Source organism: Vombatus ursinus, unplaced genomic scaffold, assembly GCF_900497805.2.
Source record: "Vombatus ursinus unplaced genomic scaffold, bare-nosed wombat genome assembly UNPS02006779.1, whole genome shotgun sequence".
Classification (NCBI taxonomy): Eukaryota; Metazoa; Chordata; class Mammalia; order Diprotodontia; family Vombatidae; genus Vombatus; species Vombatus ursinus.
This window is the reverse complement of record NW_020946557.1, coordinates 15,445,932-15,465,064: the sequence shown is the minus strand read 5'-3', so window position 1 is coordinate 15,465,064 and position 19,133 is coordinate 15,445,932. Positions and strand designations below refer to the sequence as shown.

The following is a 19,133-nucleotide window of genomic DNA, read 5'->3' as shown; positions in this document are numbered from 1 at the left end:
TATGGAAGTGATTATTGATAAATCAAAATAAATTAATAAAAAAAGAAAAAACAAAATAATTACTATGTAATTACGACTGAAGTTATAGACAAATCATTGCAAATGTATGCCAATGTGTACAGCAGGGGGGTATTTACAATTCTTTTTATTTACTTTATTGTAATTCCTGTCTGCTTATTTTTTTTTCTTTATTTTTCCTCCCACCTGAATAGCTCTCCATGTGGAAACTCTCTCCCAGTAATGAGGTTCTACAATTCTTCTATAGCTTATAGTCTTAGTGGCTGGAGGAACAGAAAGGTGATGGGAGTTTCTCATCATGTGATTGAGGCAGAATTTGAAATCTGGTCTTCCAGTTTCCAACTCCAGACTTTTATCTACTAAATGAGTAGTTCTTCAACTTTTGTATATCAAGACTCCTTTACACGCTTAAAAAATTAGTGGATGTTTTCTTGGATTCATATAGAGTTCCATAAACAAATAAAAAAAATTCTCTACTATTTTTGTAATATGTTGCATTCCAATATGAATTTCAATATGTAATATTGCAGTATGAATTATTGCAATGTGAAAATAATGCATTGGAGTTGTTGCAATTATAATAATAGCAAGACATAGTTCAGGAGCACTGGATACCACATGAGCTCAGTTAGGAAGACCTTGGTTCAAGTCCAGCTGTGTGACCCTGGGCAAGTCATAATACCTTTGTCTCAGTTCCCTCATCTGTAACATGCATATAATAATAGTACCTACTATGCAGGGTTGTTGTAAGGCTCAAATGAGAAAATAATTATAAAGTGCTGAGCACAGTGTCTGGCACATAGTAGGCACTCTGTAAGTGTTGCTATTGTTATTATAATTATTTCCACCTCAGATCCACACTACTCCATTACTCTGGGCAAGGATATCACTTAACTTCTCAAACCTCCAAGGCAATGTTATGGTATTTGCTTATGGAACTCCTAGAATACAAGAAAACTGGTACTAAAACAAGGAGGCTCAGATATTTCCTATAATGGTATAATCTTGAAGTAGGAGGTAAAAAATCTCATCTTTCTGGGATCCAGAATGCATGGATCATTATGAGATTAAGAATGGGCTTAGGTGACACTAACCCATTTATCAAAATGAACATTTTCAACTAACCCATTGGTTATTTGGAAGCATCCTCACATTGGCATTGTTTAGACAAACTTCTACTTGATTGACTCCTTTCCACTTCCCAAGTGATGTTTTTTTGGCAATGTATGACACAAATTTAGCCACAAATCTACGCTCTCTCTTTTAATCAGGTCATTTGAAAAGCTGAGATTGGGCATTTGTTTTTTGCCCCTTTTTCATCTTTTTTAGGGAATCACCTCTTCTTGATTTGTGATATTGCTTATCCTTCATTCTTTTGTGATAATAAATGGCTTAAAGTAGGGTAGGTGTTATTCATAGGTGTATGTGACTATTCTTTAGGTGGCGTGATTTTACCTGTATAGCTAAAATACTTTTGCTAGATTGAAACCTGAAATTCCAGCTTTCATTCTTTCCCTTTTGGGACCCATTAAAACACAAACATGCCTAGGACAGACCATATGAACCATTCACATGTCTTCACTGTGAATTAAAAATATAAGAGCAGGTCACAATAGGAAATCGTTTTGGGGGAGAGAGGTTGAAGGAAGGCTGGAAGTAGGGGACAAACACTACTTAAAAGGGAATTGGGTAGGAGACAGAAAACCCTGAAGACTAATTTCTATTTTCCCTAATTTTTACCTGATTGTGTCCTAAATGACAAGGGAAGAGAACCGTTCCTGTGTGTGTTTCCTTTTTTAAAATACATTATTTCTTTGCATACCTATCCTAATTGTTGTTATTGTTGTTGATCCTTCATTTTCAAAGAGGACCGATGACATTACTGAGTGATGTCTTGACTTGTGAGTGAATTGGATTTAAGTGAGGCCGAGTTGCACATAGTTATCAGCCTCAATCTCTCTTCCAGAGTCACCAAAGTCCAGTGGCAAAACGAAAGTCTCTTATACTATCTCTCCACTGAACAACAACAAAATATATGCAAACACAAATACACACAAATGTAAAAAACAAATTGTTGTTGTTCAGTCATTTCAAAGTCATGCCTACTCTTTGTGATCTCATTTGGGATTTTCTTGGCAAAGATACTGGCATGGTTTGACAATTCCTTCTTCATCTCATTTGCTAGATGAGAAATTGAGGCAAACAAGGTTAAATGACTTACTTAGCGTCACATAGCTGGTAAGTGTCTGAGACCAGATTTGAACTTAGATTTTCCTGACTACAGGCCTGGAGTCACTAGGCCACTTAACCGCCAATAGAAAATCAAACAAACAAACAAAACAGAAGCAAAAATAACAAAACCCTCACAAAGATTCACAGAGCAGCAAAATGAATTCCTTTATTGGGCGTATAAGAAAATTCATATTTTTTTCTGCATTTTAAGTTAATCAATTCTGGCAAGCAGACAACAGTGTGTTTCATCTTCAGTCTTCAGGTCTCTTGGTTTATCAGTGTACTGATAATAACTCTGAAGTCTTTTAAAGTTGTTTTTCTCTATGTTGTTGTCATTGTATACATTTCTCTAATGTTGCTGTCACTGTATAAAGTGTTCTTTAAGTTCTGCTCACTTTGTTCTGCATCAGTTCATTAATGTCTTCCCAATTTCCTCTAAAATTATCCAGTTTGTCATTTCTTATGGCACATTAATATTCTATAATATTCATTGACCACAATTTCTGTCACTATTTCCCAATAGGAGGATAACCTCTATAGAGTTTCAAATTTTTGGCTATCATGAATGAGCTGTTATAAGTAATTCTTGTATATACTTGGCAACTTTCTGAGCATGATTCCAAATGACTGGACCAATTAATAGCTATATTAACAGTAATCCTAGCTGGTGCCTTCCCTCCCTTCTCTTCCTCCACCCCTACCTTTCAGCTCCCTTTTGTATTCCATCTTCCCTCTTTAGAATATTCTTGAGGGCAGGGACTGTATTTTGCTTTATTTTATTTCCCCAGACAAGATGCCTGGCACATAGTAGGGGCTGAATGCTTAATGACTGACTATTCTTTAGTTTTTAAGAATTGTCAGAACAACCTCCTAAAGGTAGGGCCACTCACCAAGTATAATGAAAAATCATAATGTTTGAGTGTCATATGTAAGACTAATACTCCTAAATTTTCACTTTTAATTCTACCAAGAGAGTATAACATTAAATAATTCAGCATATTTTATCAAATTCAGCAAACATTAAAATGACTACTATGTGCAAAGCCTCATATTAGGAAACAAAGTTAGACATAAGTTAGGTAGCTTAGTTGAAAGAATGTTAGACTTGAATTCCACTTCAGACACTAACCAATTGTGTAACCGTGGGCAAGTCACTTAATATCTCTCAGCCTCATTTTCTTTATCTGTGAAAAGGAGTGGGGGTTAGTAACAGCAAGGTTGTTGTGGGGATCAAATTAAATGATATATTCAAAGCATTTTACAAATTTTAAATTACATATTAGTTATTATTATATGACATACATTCTGATTTCTTTTTTTGTTTTTGTTTTTAAAGAGAAAATAGTATGCTTCAATTTGCATTCAGACTCCAGAGTTCTTTCTCTGGATGTGGATAGCATTTTCCCTCACGAATCTTTTGGGATTGTCTTAGATCATTGTATTGCTCAGAAGAGCTAAATCTAACAAAGTCAATCATTGCACAATGTTGCTGTTACTGTGTACAAAGCTCTCTTGGTTCTGCTCACTTCACTCAGCATCAGTTCATGTAAGCCTTTCCAGTTTTTTTTTTCTTCTGAAATCTGCCCACTCACCATTTCTTATGGAACAATAGTATTCCATTACATTCATATATCACAACTTAAGTCATTCCCCAATTGATAGGCATACACTCAATTTCCAATTCTTTGCCACCACAAAAAGAGATGCTTTAAATATTTTTGTACATGTGGGTTCTTTTGCCATTTTATGATCTCTTTGGGATATAGACCTAGTAGTGGTATTGCTGGATCAAAGGGTATGCGCAGTTTTATAGCCCTTTGGACATGATTCCAAATTGCTCTCCAGAATGATTGGATCAGTTCACAACTCCACCAATGAAACATTAGTGTCCCAATTTTCCCACATCTTCTCCAGCATTTATCATTCTACTGTTTTTGTTATGTTAGCAAATCTGATAGGTGTGAGGTGGTACCTCAAAATTGTTTTAATTTGCATTTCTCTAATCAATAGTGATTTAGAGCATTCTTCTTATGACTATAGATAACTTAATTTCTTTATCTGAAAATTGCGGTTCATATCCTTTGACCATTTATCAGTTGGGGAATGACTTTATACATACTGATTGGGGTTAACTGACTTGCCCAGAGTCACAGAGCTAGTGAGTGTTATGTGTCTGAGGCTGTATTTGAGCACAGGTCCTCCTGACTCCAGGGCCTATGCTCTATCCACTCACTGTGCCACCTCGCCGCTCCATAATCATTATATAATGATCATGTTATAAGTGCAAAGAAAAGGTCCAGACATGATACTTACATAAACTGGAAGAAGGAAGGCTTCCTGAAGTGAAAGGTAACCAAGTTGGGCCTTGAAGTAATGGACAGAGATAGTTACTGAGGCTTATTCCATCTATGGGAGATAGGCATTGATGGTAAGGGACAAGGTGTAATTGATGGACAAAGGGTTTAGCTAGAATGCTGAATGTGTGAACTGGAGCATGAAGAAAGTAGTCCAGGAAAGGTATGCAAGAGCCAGACTAGGGAAGCCCTTGGATGGCAAGCTCCAAAGGTTATTGAGTATAAAATAGGAGGCCACTGAAGGTTATTGAATATAGGAATAACTATTCATAGTGGTATAATAGACAGGTTGTTTGGGCAGTAAGTGTGAAACATAGAATGGAGAGGGCAGAGACATTCTAAGTGCATTGATTTAGGTAAGAAGTAGGTTACATGACGATGTAAAAAGTTGGGAAGGGGGCAGAAAGGAAATATTTCTGAGAAAAAAATTCATGAAATAAATCTTTACTAATATTTTGACTACTTGTTCTTATTTCTTTCTTTTGGAATGGATCAGAGGATCATAAATTTAGATTCAAGAGAAGAGATTTTAGAGGCCATGTAGTCTAATCTCCTCTCATTTTATAAAGAAGAAAGTGAGACTCAGAGAATTCAACTGAATTACCCAGTAGAGGCAGGATTTTAACTTGGGCCCTCCTGGCCCCACATCTAGCACTGTCCATTAGGCCATATTGCTTTATATAAGACAAGTCACTCAAACAGCCCTTTCACTTTAAAGGAACATGGAAATTATTGAACACATAAGCCAACCGTTTAATAAAGAGCAATTATTGTCTCTGTCTATGTGATCTTGTGCAAAAAGTTTTCCATTTAAACAAAGGCAATGTTTGAGTACGTACTAACTAAACCACTTTTAAATGGATTATACTTTCAGAAATCCACTTAAATATAAAATACTAATATTCCTAGTAAACATATAACATAGAACATTTGGTAATATTAACCATAGATATTAGCTATTTCATTATCTCATTTCCAATAAAAAACATTTCTTGTACTAGAAGAGACACAATGCAATGTGCCAAAAATAATTACTGAATTTTTTTAGTCAACAGAAAAATACTTGGAACTTAAAGGAATATTTTGCTGTTACCATTTAACAACTTAGAGTCTTGAAAATATAAATGTTGTTTAAGAATGAAGAAGGAATTCTTTTGCTAGAAGATCATGGATATGTCAGACTACTCTGAGTGTTTTAGCTTGTAAAACAAAACAAAAAAAATAGATTAATGAGCTTTTTTTAAAAAACAAAACAAAACAAACTGGAAATCCCATAAATATTTTGACTAAGCTATAAATTTTGCTCTAGTCCTTTTAAGATTTTCCTTTCCACATTTTTGGAAGAAGTGATAGATTTTGATTCAGATGCGCTGTTTGAATTTCAGCTCTGGCAGTTACTCCCTGCTTTGTGGGGCTTTGCCTTAGTGTAAAATGAGGTTGGTTTATCTGTAGCTTGCTTTCTTCCTGCCTGCCTTCCCGCCCACAATTCCATCCTTATCTATTTACAGAGTACAAGTATTACATGAAGAGACTAGGTCATACATTTGATAGATGAGATTTGGGATTAAGAAGACCTGGTTTTGGATTCTGTCTCAGACATTAGCTGTGTGGCCATGGACAAGTAACTTAACCTCTCTCACCTTTGGTTTCTTCATTTGTAAAAAATGGGGATAATACAGAACTTACCTCATAGGTTTGCAAAAAAGTGTAAAGCACTCTGTAAACCCTAAAGTGTTATACGAATGCTATCAATTATTCATTATTATTAATAGCAATAATAATAAAAAGAACCATAATTTAATCCAGGAAATTGTAAGAGAAATGATCTTTTATATGGGACTTACAAAAACATTAAGTTGCATTGTTTTGGGGGATGTTCAACTCTTACTAAAAAAAAGAGAGAGAGAAATGGAAGCTAACATATTCACCACCGTAAGTTAGCTATGCAGAATTCAACTGATGAGTGAACTAGCTGAGGACCTGTACTAAGCTGATTCAGTCAGCCGGTATCAGTGAAAAATCACAGTGATAGGTACAATTTTTCAGAGATTGGAATTAGGTACTAAGTCTCCTGAGATCAATACAGGTAAAAAATCAAAACGAGATTCCACATTTAAAGCTTCAAGAATTTAAGGACATTTTTTTCAAGTGTTCTGTCAACAAATAATTTGAATACCTTCTGCAGAGTCAAAAGAAAGTTCACTGGTGAGCAAGAATCAGACTAGAGAGAGAAGAACCTTAATTTTAGATGCACTTTAGAGCTTCCAGACACTATTTGCATGAGTTCCACTTGACTGCATTGGATAAACTGTTAAGTTTTGACAAACTACTGCAAAAATAGCTTTTTTCCCCCTTTAATGCAAAGCAAGTCTTCCTTCTCATATGGTCTTTCAAGTCATAATGACATTTCCAAAATGAGGGTTTAGGACAAAGGAAAATGGTCCTAATTTGAAGTCAAATGACCTGGATCTGCCACTTAATACCTGAGTGATCTCTGAGTTACTTAAATTCTCTAGGCCTAAATTTTGGCAGCTGTCAATTACGGGATTTCATTAGAACATCTCAAAGGTCCCTTCTAGCTCTAAATCTATCTATCCTATACAATTTTAAGATATGTAAATGAATATGTTGCCTAACTGAAAATGCTTTGAAATGAAAAGTAAATTCACCCCCAAATAATTACTAGCTTCAAGAGAATAAACTGTATTTAAGTAAATGTATTTTAAAAATAGGAATGGAGGCATGAGGTGGAAGGTACAGTAGGAAGACCACTGAACTTGGAATCACAGGGCATAACCATGAAAATACTAAGGCAAGCAAATGCAGGGATGGAAGGAAGGAAGGAAGGGAGGGAAGGAGGGAGGGAGAGAGAGGGAGATGGGGGGGAGAGAGAGAGAGAGAGAAAGAGAGAGAGACAGAGAGACAGAGAGACAGAAAGAGAGAGAGTCAGTCATCTTAGGTCTATATTTTTCTAGTTCTGCAGCCACTTTAACTGAATTTGGCCTGACCCAGCCAATGCAAGCCAAATGAGATAATTCCCAGTAGGTAAGTTTAGAGTCAAATCCATATTTTTGGGTATGGTTGAAAAAGGTGTTACTCATTTCATTTGAACTTAGATGGACATTAACTACCCTTAAACAGCTTTGCACATATGGGGAGAGATCCAATCCAATACTTGTGAGGCTGGAAACTAAATTGGACAATTTAACTGTGAGTCACAGTGCTAATCCTGTTTTATAGGTTATAAAGTCTATTTCCTGGCATTTAAACCGCCACCTTTAAAATCGCCTTTTAAAAGAGGCAAGGTGATTGAAAAATGATCTAAAAGGAGAAAGGCATGAAACCAGGAGAAGATGAGTTAGGGACAAAAGCGTGAGTAGTCCTTTGAGAAAGAAAAAAGTCAGAGGGGAAGAGGCTATCTGACATCATAGGTGAGTGTGCAGTAGCTGATAAATAACTCAAGTTTCTGTCCATTCAATAACAGTCAGATCAGATCAGGAAAAACACCATCAATATGGATAGATGCATATATTTCACTCTTGCTGGACAATGTGTACCCACTAAGCATAATGGTGAACCATCTCTAAAACAAGAAGTGACATAAGATACAGCCCACAATAGTAATTACAAAACATTCCCTTAAAGACTAAGAGCCAAATAAATTCTTCAGCCTTCATCCTTTTCCCTTTCCTCCTCCTCCACCTCCTATTTCTCTTCCCTCCTCACTAATCATCTTTGCAAGGGGAAGAATCTTCATCTTGCTCTCCTGAGAGGTTTTGCTCTCCTGAATGGTGATGTACTTTCTCAACACTATTTTAGAAGAGACCCCAAATAGACTTCAATTAGCTCTCCAGGCTTCACCTCCTCCCCACTATCTGCCTAGCTCCCTCTCCCCTTCCCAGCATCCCTTTATAAGTTGTGTTCCCTTAGTAAAATGTTAAGTTCCTTGATGACAGAGATTGTTTTAATTGTTTATATTTGTATCCAGGGTGCTTAACACAGTGCCTAGTCCATAGGAAATGATTAATAAAAGCTCTGTCTTTAGGATAAAGACCAGCTTTATTCATTGACAGAGTGTATAATTTGAGGAGACTGCAGGACCCCTGACTAAAAATGTTTTCCCACTGCTTTTCAAGAGGTTTATCTTCCTACTACTCTTCACCCTTTGTTAAGGTCACACATTAAGCCATTGACACTTCGGTATGAATTAACTTACTAGCAAGTCAATTACTTTAATAGACTGGAGGAAATAGATATAGGCAAAGTAAGATGTCTAATTTTTTCCAAGGAGGTGGGAGCCGGTGTTGAATTCAAGGAAGGTTTTGAATTTGAATTCAAGTCTAGAAAAGGCAAGGTTAGGTGTAGAACTACTACTTACTGGAAGAGATTCTGAGCAGCCATGAGGTAATATGGAGGCAGTGGAGAGAGATGGGGAAAGGGAGCCTAGGTTACAAAAGGATGACAACGATGCTGTAATAAAGGACATAGGAGAATGCTCAAAACACTTTTCAATTATTTCACAATTTTGCCTAAGGTCCAGCCCTGGTCCAAACCATTTATTCAATGTGCCTCCAACATTAAGTTTAGAAGTTAGCTATTATACAAGTATAAACCCTTATTAGAGAAAATCCAATTAAAGTTTATTTCCTCTATTAACAAGACTGTATTAATGTTAAGCTTTCACCTGTTCTCCGGTCACATGCCACAGGCATTAAAAAGGATCATATTTTCTGAAAGTACTTTGTAAGTTCTTTTTTTTTTTCTTTTTCAGAAATTGTCATTAAAAGCTAAACTCTCTAACTACAATCACTAAACACAGTAGGATGGACTTTACATTCAGTCAGTTGAAAAGCGTATGATTATGTAACTGTCCAAAGGAAGTTGGGATGACTTCTCCATTTTAGCCTGTCTACAGATTTAATTAAACGATGATTACTTAAACCTACTTACACTTGGTCTCCCAGTTTTCTCCCTCCTGTTCTGAAAACTTTCATCAAATCATCAGTGTCTTATTTTTCTACTCACCTACTACTTCCCATGAGAGACAGTAACTCCCTCCCTAGTTACCAATCCCTTATATGTGTTATCTGCACTATTAGAATAGAAACTCCTTGAGGGCAGGGAATAAGTATTAATATAGTATCTATCCTACAATGTGCCAGGGATAGTGCTAGGCAGTGTCAAATATTTTCACATTTGATCCTTCAACAACCTTAGGAGTTAGGTACTATTATGATTCCCATTTTAGTGTTGAAAAAATGGAGGCAAATAGATTAAGTTATATACCCAGGAGCACACACTAATAAATGTCTGAAGTTGTATTTGAACCCAGGTCCTCTTGTATTCTATGGCAAGCATTCTATCCACTGTCCCCACCGAGCTACCTACAGGGGTTGCCTCATTTAGTATTTGTGTCCCCTAGCTAACTTGGCACAGTGCTTGTCACAGATAGTTACTGGGTAATAAATGTTTTTCATTCATTCTGAAGGAAAAGATAAAGTAAAACACCTATTTTATTGTTTAGTTTTTTTTTAATGCCTCCCCTCTAAGATCATCTTCCATTTACATGGTAGACTTCTTGTGTATACAAAGTTGTTTGTATGTTGTCTCATTAGAATGTGAGCTCAATTAGGACAGGTGCCATGTTTATTGCCTTCCTTTGTAACACTTAGCACACTGCCTTGTTTGAATTGAAAACCTAGAGGAAGGGAGGGAATGGTGGGTAGATAATTTCCAAAAAAGTAATGACTTAAAGTTTCTCATTCAGATCATTACAGAGAAAACAAAAACTTGCTCTATACACATGATCTGATTTCAAATCTAATCCTTGATTGATACTACCTGTCTAGCTTTGGTCAAATGGCAACTTCTTTGGGCCTCAGTTTCCTTGTTAGTAAAAATGAGTAGGATGAACTAAATGGTTTCTGAGCCTAGATCCTTGATTCAATTCCCTTCAATTTTGTAAGCAGATAGAAAGTTGCTCTTTACTCTCTAACAGGGCCCTTATGCTTTGTAATAAATTAAACCAAAAAGAATCAGAATCCAATAGCAGAGCATTTGGCATGCCAAATTCAGAATTTAACATTTTTAGATTACTGAGGATTTCAAGTAATACCATTGTGATACCTAGAGCATTTGAGTCCCTCATTGACAAACACTTTCTAGGACTTCAGGGTCTCTGAAGTCTGACATGTGATAATATTATGAGGTCAATACCTAGCAGCTATCTAAAAGCATGCTCACTTGCTATTTATCAGAATAGGTGCCCCACTTCTTTTATGATTCCCTGGCAGGCAAATAAAAGTAAAATTTAGGGCAGAATCACATTTACTTTCATGATGCTGTCTGTGTAACTCACCTTGCCCAATGCTGACTACTGCTAATGATGAAAAATCACATTCAGCTTTTATTCTGAAGACACAATAACACTTTCAGGCTTTTTCTTCCCCTCACACAGAAGACTGATTTTCCTTCCTTCCTTCCCATTTAAGCTCATAAAAGCTGAATTGAGGCTTAATGGAATGATGCAATTAGTGCAGTAAAGTGGAAAAAGCTGGACATAGAGGACCTGGAATCAAATCCTACATCTGATGCTTTTAAAAGTCATTTAATCTCTTAGGACTCAGTTTCCTCATCTGTAAAGTGAAAGGGTTAGATTAAATGGTCTCTGAGGTTTTTTTGAGTGTTATATCTATGATCATTGAGTTAAACAATACCTGAGTCATTTCTGTTCCTATGTCTTTGTCAAGTTTTCTATAGAAACTTTGCTGCATGGGTTAAATTCTATTCAATAAGATGAACTGATCACATATATTCAGCTACACTTGTTTATAGCTGTAATCTTAAAAAGGCCCAAAAAATCTTCCCCACCATTACACACAGTACCCTTCATACCAAATTCTTTTTGTTCCTATTTTGCAGGCCCCAAATTTCAAACAATCATAATTAGTTATAAATATCTGCAGTATATAAATGTCCTATAAGCTCAGAGATTGTATAGACTATATTTGATTTTCTTTTTTCCCAAATAAGATAAGAACAGAACAAGAATTGAGATAAATCTATGCATTGGAACCCCGGGAACAATTGTATGCCCACCAGAAAACAATATTGATGTATTTGAGAACACTGGCCAGCACAATGTCTGTGGTTTTATGATGTACAAAGAAGCAAAGCTATACTTTTACAATATTATTTAGCAGTTTGCCATTTAAACACTTCATTCCCATCTCAGAAAATATCTAGTGTTTGAAATTAGTTAATATATAGGGTATGTATTGTGTGGTCATGCCAGGTAAAACGTATTGCCTTGCAACGTCAATCAATCATATGAGGCCAAACCATGAGATTTCAATTTTCTCTGCTGCCTTCCATTTTGACCATCTAAAGAAACTTTTTCTCACTATGACTTGGCTATTCACCATACCAGAGAGTAGACATCCATATAGCCCCCCCACACCCTTTTTTTCTTTTTCAACATTTGACAATAGAATTTCCCTGACAAAATTTAGATTACAATACATATAACTAAATATTGGTCAAATATAGCCATGTAGCTCTTTTCCACAGCATGACAGTCTACAATATCATATTTTCATAATTTCTTTTTCAAGTTCAACTTGAAACTTGAACAATTACAGAACAAATTTAGTAGGAGGTACCATAATGGTGAATGAGCAATATGTTTTGTTGTTGTTCAATCATTTCAGCCATGTCTGACTCTTTGTGATCCTATCTGATGTTTTCTTGGCAAAGATACTGAAATGGTTTTCCATTTCATTCTCCAGCTTATTTTACGCATGAGGCAATTGAGGCAAACAGGGTTAATTGAATTGCCCAGGGTCACAGCTAATGTCTGAGGCCAGATTTGAACTCTGGAAGATAAGCGTTCCTGACTCCAGACTTTGGTACTCCATCCACTGCATCATCTAGCTGTCCTTGGTTTTAAGTAAGCAGCATCATACTAATAATGATAGTTTGCAGACAAGAGAAAAATCATGCAATAGATATTATCAGGGACATGGCCAGAAAAAGAAGCAGGCTTGTCACATGGCAAGAAGAGTGACAGGGGGATAGCCTGAGTGTTTGCAAATTATTAAAAGAAACAGGGAAAGACCTTCACCTAGATGGATTGATACTCTACGGAGAATTTCTGGAAATTTCTGGGCCCGAATCAAATCAGATGGTTTACAGTTGATATAATGAAAGGAATGGGTTAAGCATTGGATTTGGAATCAGAGAACCTGGGTTCAAATCCTTCCTCTGTCACTATGACCTTCGTAAACTCACTAAACCTCTCTGGATATCAATGTTTCATCATTGGTAAAATGAGGCAATTAGATTAGACTGCTTCTGAATTCCTGGTAACTTCTAAATCTATACTCTTATAGACCCATACAAGTGAGATAATTGGTACAGAGCGAATCAAAGAAAACTTCAGTATCAATTAAGGACTCTGAGCTACTATAGTGTGTAATTTCACAGCAATGTTTGTAATACGATATACCTTATGGACAATAAGCTAATTCTAAGTCAGGTGTCAAGTAGAGTAACTGAGGGATTTGTCTTTGACCCTGAACTTCTTCCTTTTTTATCAATGATTAATATGGAGCCATTGGCATGTTTGTGAAATATTTAGATGAGTAGTTGGGGAGGATGCATTGCTAACACATTGGATGGCAAACTCAACATCCAAAAAGGTCTCAATAGGCTTATAATTAGGTTCTATTTTTTTGAGGAAAACAAATGAAAATTTTACTAGATTACAATAAATGTATTTATCTTCTGATTTTATAGGTATAGAGTGCCTTACCCCACCACCTAGTAGTTTCTCTAAGTAGGATAACAGGATTTAAAAGTGGAAATGGAACTTAGAGTTTTCATATTCCACCCACCTCATTTTAGAGATATGGAGACTGACGCCCAAAATAGTGAAGTGATTTGGACAAAGAAAAGTAGGTTAGTCAATGCAAAGGTAGAATTTGATCACATGACTTCTGACTCCCAAGCTACTGTTCTTTCCACTATACCACATTAAAACCTAATGCCCTGAACTATCCTGAAGCAGGACCATCTTGGAAAAAGAAATAGTATTATATTAATATTTCCATATGGCAGTCAGCACTAGAGTCTTTAAATTTAAAAAATAAATAAATAAATTAGTTGATTCAACAAGGTTTAGTCTAAAGAGATTCCAAAATATTCAGTTTAGATTTTTTTTCTTTAAGAAATGTTTAAAATAAGTAGCTTTAAAACCTCTTTATTTTCCCAATTCAATGTACTTTTGGTATTTTCCCCTACACCCTCCTGCTCCAATTTCTGTTTTTATTTTTATTTGTTTATTTCAAAAACAGGATCACAAATTGTTTCATAAAAACATTAAAAATTATTCATGTTTCCATGGGGTTATAAAGATAGAAAAATATTTATGAGCTTTGCTTGGGCCCTGATTAGTTTCTGTTTAAAACCTAATTCGTAGATATACTTATGATAATCATTCATCTTGGGTTTTCTGAGACACTGCCAATTTCAAATATTCTGTCCCCTTATTTCCATAAACCACATACTCTAATAGATTTGTGATCTCATCCATATGGGTATTCTGCCTAACAGAGAAAATTCCAACTTTTCCTATGCAACTCATGTCTGTCTCCTTTCTATAAATCCTCCCAATGGGAGGTTCTACCAAGGTATTAATTGGCCTTCCTCTTGATAGTAGTGCAAGGATACCAATGGAGCAAAGGGCAGTGTTATTAAATCAATAGAATCAAAGTGTAAAGTAGGTATGAATAAGTCCTTAATCAATTTCAGAGGAATCAAGTGCTTTGATGATAGCAGGCAGATTATGCCATGAAGGAAATATCTTGTGATTGGCTGAAAGTATTGGCTGAAAGAGGAAATATCTTAAGATTGAATGAAAAAAAAGATATGTGCTTCCAGGCCTTTTAAAAACACATCTGGCCAATTCATAACCATGCCATCTAGAATCACTGAGTCTAGTGGTGGTTAAATTCAGTGATGAAGGACTCCTGAGGGGGACTTGCACTTGAGGGAAGGAGGATCAGGTTTCTCTCTTCCTCGCTCCATCCCATAATTGATGACCTTCTAAATTCAAAAGATTTAAAGATCTGGGGCTCCCTTCAACATCAGTAACAGTGTTTCCAGAGTAGCAATGGCTGATGACATCTACATCAGTAGCTGAGAGACTCATCAAGGACAATTTAGAAACACTAAGGAAAGATAGCTTCAGGATTCTACAAAGACACCAATTCTCAAGCTCAATTCTCAGAGCCTCTCTGAGAGCTACACCATGATAATTCTGTAAATGTGTTATCCTCAACTCCTCACTTTCTCTTACACTACATATCTGTTGCCAAGGCCTATCAATTCTACCTTTGTATCATCTCTCAAATATGTCCTCTTCTCTCCTCTGACACTGCCACTACCCTGATGCAGGCCTTCATTACCTGGACCATGCCTGGACTTTTGTAAGGGTATGTTGGTTGGTTTGCCTGCCACATCCCATCATCCTCTCCAGTCCATTCTCTACTCAGCTGTCAAAGTAATCCCATTTTAGAATGCAGGTCTAACCACGTCACACTCAACTCCCCCACACACTTCAATGAATGCTAGTTATTCTTCCTCACCTTCAAGATCAAATATAGTCCTCTGGTATTCAAAACCCTTCTTAAATTCACACACACACACACACACACACACACACACACACACACACACATTTCCAGGCTTCTTACACCTTATACCTCACCACATACTATGCAACCAAATACCCTTGTCTCCTTGCCATTTCTCAAAGAAAACACTCACTCTCCCAACCCTGGGCATTTCCATTTGGTGTCCCCCAAGCATAGAATGCTCTTTCTCTTTATCTTTTTCTCCTGACTTCCTTCAATTCTTAGTTAAAAATCTCACCTTCTAGAGGAAGCTTTTTCCAATCCCTTTAATTCTAGTGGTTTCCTTCTGTTGATTACTTCCAATTTATCCTGTATATATCTTGTTCATACATAGTTGTTTGCATGTTGCCTAACCCCAGTAGACTGTGAGTTCCTTCAGAGCAGGGTACCTTTTACATTTCTTTGTATCCCCAATTTAGAACAGTGCTTGACTTACAATAAGGTGTTTAATAAATGTTTATTGACTGATGGTTTACTATTCAACAGAAAGATTTAGTAAGATAAACTGACACTTTAGTATACAGAATTTTGACTGCTACTAATATTCTATAAGCTGATAAAAAATATTCTAAAGATTTTCTCTTTTTATCAAATAATTTTTCATATATATGTATATATATACATATATACACATACACACATATACATATATATTTTTAAACAATGATTCATAGTTAATTGGAACTCCACTGATAAATATTTATGTGTGTATGTGTATACATATATAAATTAAATTAAATATATGGTTTTTCTTCTATGACCAGAATAATCTAAAAAAAATATAGATAGAAATTGACCTAAGGATTATGTGACTTTAATTTAACAGTTTGCAGGTTCACAATCCCCCTGAATGGCTCTCTCTAATCTGATAGACAATATTGCATAAAACCAAGACCATGCACAGGACTAGGTTGAAATCATTAATAGTTGTCAAAAGAGGAATGCTGACCTTTGCTTGTAAGGGGTATTTTAAACACATGGAAAGAATTCAATTAAACAATCTTCTGGGGCAGGAAATTACTTATTCAACATACATTTTAATGCTTAATTGTGCGCTACTTGGGAAGACTAACATCATAGTACATTCACTGATAGAAATTTGAAATAGCATATTCAGTGGCCCTGAGAAAGTTCAGAAACTACAGGAACGCTGCATTTTATAGAACACTTATATTATTACTCTTTTTTTTTTCCATTATAGGGGGCAGGGAGGCAATTGGGGCTAAGTGACTTGCGTGGGATCACACAGTTGGTAAGTGTCTGAGGTCAGATTTAAACTCAGGTCCTCCTGAATCCTAAGCTGGTACTCTGTCCACTGTGCCATCTAGCTGTCCCAATACTATTGCTCTTAAGACAATCAGTAATATATGGACTGTGTTTATAGCTCATCATTGTCAACAATTATATTGTCAGGATAGATTTAAAAACAACAGTTTATCAGTGACAGAAAATATAAAGTGTCCTAACAGACAATTTGGTTAGAAAAGACCTAAAAACTAAAGAATAAGAAGTCACTTGGGAACGCCTTCAGACATCTGATAGTTCCATATTTTTCCATATTGGTATGAGGAATCACAGACATATTATCTTTTTACCTTCCTTGACTGTAACATTCAAGCACATCTACCATACAACTTGAATAGCATCAAGGCAGATACAATCACCAACTTTACAAATGCAAATGACCATACATCTCTTCTAAGTAAACTTATCTTAAGTCTCTACCCTTTTCTATAGTTGCCATGAAAACCCACTGTAAAAGTAAGCAGGGTGGTAGAGTGAAAGAGAGACCTGGGCTCAGAGATGAAATAGAGCCTGAAAAGAAAACAGCAGGAGATACGAAATTCACTGATGTGTGCGTGCGTGTGTGTGTGTGTGTGTGTGTGTGTGTGTGTGTCTACTGAGGGTGGCATTCCTTTTAGTTGTCAGTGCTGTCTTAAGTTATCAAATTGTCAACATCTCCTTGGCCCCAGGATCTGATATTCAAAGTCAGGTCTGTTGATTAAAATGGATAATCTACCCTACTAATCACATTTGGAGTCAAGAATAAAGTTTGACTATAATATTACTAAACTAGTTTCATTTTAGAATTTCCTTTTATAAACTAATTCTGAAAGAAAATTCTAAAATGGAATGTCCAGGGATGTTTTGAATAAAATTGGCAGTATGATAGAGATAACTGCATGTTTCCTAAGGTTATTACTTGGCGTCCTCTGAAACCTTTTCAAATAGTATCCCCAAACCCATAAGGTAAGAAAGCCCATGGGCTATTATGGGCTATGGAAATATGATTGTCATATGCCTTACACCCCATTCTAGCATCAGGAGTACACAAGAATCAGGTACTTACTTTTCAAGTCTACCACATTCCCTTTTTACCACCTAGTTGCCATATATTTTTTTCTTTTTTACTAACTTCAGGACACATATTCATTACTTGTTTTCATTAGAATAGGGGTAGCTAGGTGGTGCAGTGGATCGAGTGCCAGGCCTAGAGTCAGGAAGACCTGAGATAAAATCCAGCCTCAGACACTTATTAGTTGTATGACCCTGGGCAAGTCACTTAACCCTGTTTACCTCAATTTCCTCATCTGTAAAATGAGCTGGAGAAGGTAAACCACTCCAGCATCTTTGCCAAGAAAACCCCAAATGGGTTCACAAAGAATTGAACACAATTGAAATGACAGAACAACAATGTAAGCTCCTTGAGGGCAGGGACTATTTCACTTTTGTTTTTGAATTCCTAGCAGAGTGCCTAGATTATGTGAGTTAATCACAACTTGAGGTTGATTAAATGACACTTCTTTACACAATAACTTCTAAATCTGGTTCACAATCTTCCTCTGTCTTGTTCCCTGCCATTATTTTCACTAATTCAAACCCCCACATTGATGACCCTTCTAAAACTTTGGCCTCTTAAGTTCTCCAGCCCCTTCAAATTCAATGACTTTCATTTTCACAGAATTTCAGCAACCTGTGGATATAGTCACACTGTGTAATATAGATATAATCACATTTTCACTCAAAACTTTGCTATTGCTAAAATGTCTAATTGTCAAATTCACTATTCTAACCACAGATACCTTACTTTCAAGTTTTCCCTCTTTCCCACTCCTACTGAATCTGCCCTTGTTTCACCCTGATAATTTAACTTTTTGAGCTTTCTTGATTCTAACAGTCCAACACCACACTAACTTCTGATTTCTCTTGCCTCTTTTCTCACAGAATCACAGAATCGGAGCTTTGTAAGGGACCTCGGCGGCCATCTAATACAACTCTTAGAGGAAAGGGATTACTACTATAACATAGCTGACAAATGATCCTCTAGCCTCTGTTGGAAGACTTCTATGGAGGAGCACCCCAACATCTCTTGAGGCAGTCCATTACATTTTTGGACAGCTCTGTTAGGAAGTTTTTCCCGAGTTCGATCTGAATTTTGTCTCTGCAATTTCTACCCAATCATTGTTTCTTGTCCTGTCCCTTGGAGTCCAATAGATTAAGTCTCATTTCTCCTCCACTTGACAACTTTCTTATCTATCCTGAGTTATCCTTTCTCCAGGCTAAAAATTCCCAGTTCTTTCAACTGACCCTCATAGTACCTGGATTACAGGGCCTTCACTATCCTTGTTACTTCCCCGGGACAATCTTGAGCTTATCAATGCATTACTTCAATCATGGTGCTCAGATCTAAAGACAATAAATTGGTCTACCTGTCACAATAGTCTCTAATAAGCCACCAGAATGATGTTCCTAATTCATGTCACCCCTCAATTAATAAACTCCAGTTGTTCCCTATCACTCCTAGTATCAAATACAAAAATTGTGTGATGTACAA

General features: G+C 36.3%; 1 protein-coding gene across 1 annotated transcript in view; it reads right to left on the bottom strand.

Moving 5' to 3' along the window:
• Window positions 1–4,504, bottom strand: part of NKAIN2 (sodium/potassium transporting ATPase interacting 2) — a 737,246-nt gene extending 732,742 nt beyond the window's left edge. Inside the window, exon 1 of the mRNA XM_027848581.1 lies at window positions 4,484–4,504. Within this exon, the coding sequence (XP_027704382.1) occupies window positions 4,484–4,504 (21 nt within the window). The remainder of the gene's footprint in view (window positions 1–4,483) is intronic.
• Window positions 4,505–19,133: the final 14,629 nt, after the last annotated feature.